At 56.8% G+C, this 6,149-nt stretch overlaps 1 protein-coding gene across 2 annotated transcripts; it reads left to right on the forward strand.

The window, feature by feature from the left end:
• The first annotated feature begins 1,021 nt into the window (after positions 1-1,021).
• Positions 1,022-5,755, forward strand: LOC135976375 (leukocyte immunoglobulin-like receptor subfamily A member 6). 2 transcript variants are annotated; one of them, XM_065571697.1, is made up of 6 exons: positions 1,022-1,149; positions 1,298-1,333; positions 2,116-2,409; positions 3,066-3,350; positions 4,546-4,700; positions 4,797-5,755. In XM_065571697.1, the coding sequence occupies exons 1-5, from the start codon at positions 1,119-1,121 to the stop codon at positions 4,698-4,700; spliced, it is 801 nt and encodes a 266-aa protein (XP_065427769.1). In that variant the 5' UTR covers positions 1,022-1,118; the 3' UTR covers positions 4,797-5,755. The 2 variants fall into 2 exon arrangements, with proteins under 2 accessions (XP_065427769.1, XP_065427770.1); XM_065571698.1 differs by having other exon boundaries at positions 2,119-2,409.
• The last annotated feature ends 394 nt before the right edge of the window (positions 5,756-6,149 follow it).

Raw genomic sequence — 6,149 nt, forward strand, 5'->3', positions numbered from 1 at the left:
CACTTTATACTGTGATAAACTCAGGACAGACATCTGCAAGGGGAGGGGGAGAAATCTGTCTCAGAGGGTTGAAAGGCCCTCCTCCCTATCAACTGGGGGGGGTAACTACAGGTCAATCAGGTTCAGCTGAGAAGGGGTTACCAGAGTATCAATTAGAATCAGCGGAGAGGGAGCTACCTGAAGTCAATTAGGACCAACTGATTCCAACTAAGGGCTGCCCGAGACCTTTTTAAACCCTCCCCGGGGTGGGGGAGGGAGAAGGGAAAGAGGAGAGAGAGAAGGAGTCCTGCTGCCAGTAGGTTAGGAGCAGCAAGACAGTGAAAGGCTGCATTCCCTCCCATAAGGGAGAAAAGCACGCTGAAAAGACTGGTGGAGAGAAGGAACGGACTTCCCCTGGGCCACCAAGAGGGATTATTTTACCCAAACCTGTCTCGCCAGGGCTAAAAGCAGTGGAGGCTGGGGAGAGCAAGAAGGTGCCTTCCCACAATACGTATGGGATACCTTTCAGCAGTATTTTCAACAATCACAGTGCACAGCAACACTACCTGAGAAGGAGATTGTCCAGGCCCCTCCACTCTCATGCTCCAGGGTGGATGCTGGGTCAGGAAGGAATCAATGCTCCACTCCATGGGAGAGGTCACTCTGTGGGTGGCAGTGTGTGTGTGTGTGTGTGTGTGGGAGGGAGGGGGGATGCCCTACTCTGCTCTGAGCTGCTGCTCCAGGGAGGCTAGATGGACCTGTTGGAAAAGGTCAGGGCAGCCTGGGCACCTCTTGACACCTCCTGAGATTCCCCCTTTCCCAGCTGGTCCTGAGACTGGACAGCTCCCATGTGGGGCTGGGAGGTGATGGGGGGTGGGGAGACCAGGCAGCTTGCATGAGGGGATGTGGTTTGCTGGGCATTGCAGGGAGCTGGCTTTGCTCTGACCACAGTAGATTTGGGCTGGAGATTGCAAAAAAACCATCTGATGGGGTGGAAAGGGGCCAAGCGCACCACGGGTTTCCTGGGGCTGCAGCCCCCAATGCAATTCCTCATTCTGCTCGCACTCGGGCCTCAGGCTGGGTGGAACTGGGCACTGGGGTGTTTGGTGGCAGCACTTAGGGACCCCCACTGCCCCATCATGGCATCTGCTCTCACCGTCCTCCTTCTTGGTGAGTATCAAAGACAGCCAGGGCGTGTGCCCACAGGGGCATGGATCTGAGACCAGGGCGTGTGCCCATGGGGAGCGGGGATCTGAGACCAGGGTGTGGGATCCAGTTGCTCTGGGATCTGGTCACTAATGAGCTGTCTCCTCTCCAGGCTGCTGGCTGGCCGGGCACAGCGGAGTGTGGGGAGGTGAGTATCAGTCTGTGGGGAGGACGGTAACATCAAGGACGGGGAGGGGATATGTGGGGTGGAGGAAAGAGGAACTGAGCCCTGAACCTTCCCCAAAACTCAACCCAAACGCCCCCTGTGAGCTCAGACCCATCCCTGTTTTTCTATGCCTCCCCAGCCCCCACCCCCCCACGGAGTAACTAGGAGCTGAATGTGGCTCCGGGGTCTGACGAAGCAGACAGAAACTGTCACCTGGTTCAATGTCCTGCCCTCCCCCCCCCCCCGCCCAGACTGTGAGGATCGGGAGAGGGGTGGCCCGTGGATTTCTTTCAGCTCATACAAATGCTAACAGGGCCCATCCATGGACTCTAGATCCCCTCGGGGTAACTGAAACTGTTCGCAGTCAGTGTAGCCATGGGGAGAAGCCACCAGATCCACCCCTGCCCCCAGATCCGCCCCCAACAGCTCCCTCCCCTGCACTCACAGACCCACATTCCCAAGGCCTGGGGAAAGGTGGGTCTTGTGCGACCCGCGCCCATCACAGACTCTATTTCCAACCCCAGGGTGGGGGGCCCACTGGTCAGGCTCCCTGGCTGGCCTCAGGAGGGGCTGGGAGGGGGCAGGTGATCTCTGATGCAGCTACGTCTGGGTGAACCCCCTTCCCCCAAGCCCCATAGGCAGCCAGTGACAACCCTCGTAGGGGACAGACTCCTAGAGAGGCCAAATGATGGATGGACTGAACTGGGGTGGGGGGAGGCAGGGGGCTGTGTCTCCCCTGTTTAACTCCTGTCTCTTGTTGAAAGCAGGGCAAGAATTTCGCAAACCCACCATCTTGGTGAGCCCCAGCAGGGTGGTGGCGCTCGGGGGAAACGTCACCATCCGCTGTGAGGGTTGGTACCCGGGCATGGAGTTCTTTCTGCGTAAAGCTGGAGACCCGAATCCACAGGTGCGGCCGGTGCCTGATGGGACCGTGGCTGAATTTCCCATCGCCAGTGTCAGCCGGGAAGATGGAGGGAACTACACCTGCGACTATCGCTCCATAGCAGAACAGAATCGCACATCGCATCCCAGCAACCCCATCAAAATCATTGTAGGAGGTGAGGGAGGGGCCTAGCTCAGCATCCCGGCTCCCAGCTCCACACCCAGCCAGATCCTCAGGGGGTCTCTGCACAAATGGGACGCTCAGAGCCAGGCTCTGCCCTGAGTCCTGGGCCCAGCAGAGGGGACGCCTGGCAGGGGAGTGGGGACGGAGTCACTGGGGGGTTCCCCAGCCAGGGGGGAGAAGCAGCCACTGGAGATTTGTGTCAGAGGACGGGAGGATCCCTGTCCCCAGGGGGAGCTGCAGAGCAGGGGGGGGCCTTTCCCAGGCAATACATCAGTTATGGGGTGATGGGCGGAGCTGAAGGTTATAAACCTCAGTGTATAGTAGACTTGCACAGTCCTCTACAAGTCAGGGGTGGTGCTGTGCACAGAACCCAGCAGTGCTGGCCCTCATCCTCCCTGCTCGTCCCACTAGACCCCACTCCCCTCCCAGAGCCAGGGAGAGAACCCAGGAGTCCTGGCTCCCAGCCCTCCCAGCAGAGAAGCCAGGGAGTGACTGGATCTTGGACTGGCCTGTCACTCACTACGGAGCAGAGCTCTGGGCCCCCAGGGGCTGGGGTTGCTCCGTGTCTCATTCTGTTAGTCCAGGGCTCAGAGGAAACTCTGGCCCCTGTGGAAAGGCATCTCACGGTCTGTCTGCTTCCCACTGCAGAGCCCATCTACCCCAAACCCAACATCTACCCGAGCCGAAGCAGAGGGGTCTCCTTGAGGGGAACTGTGGCGATCTGGTGTGAGGGGCAGCACCGGGGCATGCGGTTCGTGCTGAATAAAGAGCGACGCCATTTCCCACCTATCGATGCGACTGGGTTTATGGTTGTGTTTTCCCTGAACAACGAGAGCCGGGAGGAAGGGGGGAGCTACAGCTGCTACTATCACAGCATAGTGGATCCGTTCAACATGTCGTACCCCAGCGACCCTATGGAGCTGGTGGTGAGAGGTGAGGGTCCCAGCTCGGCGTCCCCATTCCCAGCCCCACCCCCAGCCAGACCCGCATGGGGTCTCGGTGCCAATGGGATGCCCTGAGCCCTGACCCCGCAGTGTGGACACCCGGCCCTGGAGCGGGAATGGAGTCACTGGGGTGTTCCCCAGTCAAGGGGAACCAGGAGCCACTGAAGGTTTGGGGCAGAGGGAGGGAGGATTCCTGCTTCCAGGGGCAGCTGCAGAGAAGGGGACTTTTCCAAGGGGGATGCTCCCACGGGTTGCTCCCGTTCTTGGGACCCATAGAGGAGTTGGGGCCGGGGGGGGGGCAATAGCTGTGGAAACAGGTCATAGTCCCCAGGTGTGTGTGGGGCCCAGACATCAGCCCCAGAACCCCAGCTCCCCTGATCTCTGCTGGTCGCTGCCTGGAATTTGCTGGGGGATGCCAGGGAAGGGGCAGGATCTGGGGGCCTGGGCTCTGAAATTGGGCCCAGCTGGGTGCCAGAGTCCTGGGGCAATAACTCCCCCTTTTTGAGCCACATGACATCGCCCTGGGAATAGGAGTGAGCATTTCCCAGAATTCCCTTGGTTCTTGCTTCCCCTCCCCACACTGGTGTTAGGGGACCTCCTCACCCTCCCCAGTAGATGTTCTGCTGCCTCTGGCTGCACCCTGGTCCCCAGGGCCCTGGGCACCACTCGAGTGTGGGGGACAGCGGTTAACATACCAGCCTCCCCCCCGCGTGCACTGCCTGGCTGTTTGTTTGTCAGCAGCCGAGATACCCCGGGGATGGGCTCACCTCACAGCAGACAGGCTGCGGCAGAGGCACCTGTGGGGGTGGACAGCGGGGTCCTATGGGGACAGGGAGCTGGGGTGGTTCCCTGTTCTGGGGGGCTAAGACCCTGCAGCTCTGATTGTCCCCATCCCCTGGCCCTGTCTTGAGGTGCCAGGTGTCTCAGGGGGAAGTTCGTTCAGCTGGGAGCTCCCTTCACCAGGGAACCTGCGGCTCAGCCCCCCCGGGCAGCGGGACACCTCCTCCCCTGAGGAGTCCAACCCCAGGGAGGCCCCAGAGCCACAGCCGCTGGGATACCCCCAGAGGCAGCTGGGCTGGACCTGCCAGAACGGGAGGTTGGGGACTCTGCTCCTGGGGCAGCGCCAGTTGCTGATCTCCCCATCTGGGCTGCCGAGTGACTCTTCCCTTCCCCCCCCACAACAGCCCTCCCGGGGCGCCTGGATTTCACCATCGCCAACATCGCCCGTCTGGCACTGGGCGCTGTGGTCCTTCTTGTCCTGGGGCTGATCCTGGTTGAGGCCTATTACAGCCGCCCAAAGGAGGAACCCGTATACAGCCGTCCGAGGGGGATATCCTAGGTGAGGTGGACCCCCCTTCTGTGCCTCTGCTCCCCCTAGGGGCTGGGCCCATGGCGACATGGGCCCCTCTAACCCGCTATCCCTCTGCACCCCCAGGAGTCTGGATCCGGCCGTGTAGGGAACAGAATCTCCCCAGGGGACAAGCCGCTTTCCCTTGGAGGGCTGAGACGCCTGCACAAACCACGCCTGCCCCCAAACACCCCTGCCTTGGAGAATCCCAGTTCCTGACCTGACAGCATCTCCCCAGGATTGAACCCCTGATGCTGTGTGTGATGTTGCACTTCATATGTTTATGGAAATATGCTTATGCGTCTAAATATAATGTAACTGGAATATGCTTTATACAAAAGGTCTTTTGTAAGGTATCATTACAAAGCTTATAATCTTCTGTGTGTGATCATCCTATTTGTATGAATGTATCAGACTTGTATCTAAAACTAGAAATATGAAGTTAATTCTGAAGTTCTATTGTAATTATGCAAAGTTTGGGCCACTAATGGTGGTTTAGAATTTGATGGCACCCATTGACTAGAACAATGGCTGTAGATGGTTTATTTACCTGCAAGCCTGCTTATGGATGTGGGGACCAGCCTGTGGGTAATGAAGAATGAGTTATTTCAGTGACATGTGACCATGTCACCTGATACTGGAATCTATCTTAAACCTTGTGCTTTTCCATTTAGTGGGAGGGGTGGCAACCCAGAGAGAGAGAGAGGATTCCCGCCTTGGGCCAAAACTATAAAAGGGGGTGGAACAGAACAAAGGGGGCTGCCAGTCATGAGGAATCACCTAGTTATCACTTGAGCTGAAACTAACAAGAACTGTACCAGGGAAAGGATTGGGCCCAGACTAGGAAGGAGTCTAGTCTGTGAAAGAAGCCTTTTGGAACATCTGAGGGTGAGAGTTACTTTTATTCAGTTTCTTAAATGTATTAGGCTTAGACATGCGTATTTTGTTTTATTTTGCTTGGTAACTTACTTTGTTCTGTCTGTTTATTACTTGAAACCACTTAAATTCTACTTTTTATACTTAATTAATAAACAAAAGTGATTTTATTAGTAAGTGTAAGTAAGTGATTAATACCTGGGGGAGCAAACAGCTGTGCATATCTCTCTATCAGTGTTTATAGAGGGTGGACAATTTATGAGTTTACCCTGTATAAGCTTTATACAGATTAAAACAGATTTATTTGGGGTTTGGATCCCATTGGGAGCTGGGTGTCTGGGTGCTGGAAATAGGAAAACTGCTGAGCAGGTTTTGGTTAAAGTCTGCAGATTAGGGCATGTGGACCAGACCTGGGTCTGTGTTGCAGTAGGCTGGTGTGTCTGGCTCAACAAGGCAGGGTTCTGGAGTCCCAAGCTGGCAGGGAAAATGGGCTCAGAGGTAATCTCAGGACATCAGGTGACGGTCCCAAGGTGGTCTCTGTGACCGAACCTGTCACACTGTGAG

The sequence above is a fragment of the Chrysemys picta genome, chromosome 17 (assembly GCF_011386835.1).
Source record: "Chrysemys picta bellii isolate R12L10 chromosome 17, ASM1138683v2, whole genome shotgun sequence".
NCBI classification, from domain to species: Eukaryota; Metazoa; Chordata; order Testudines; family Emydidae; genus Chrysemys; species Chrysemys picta.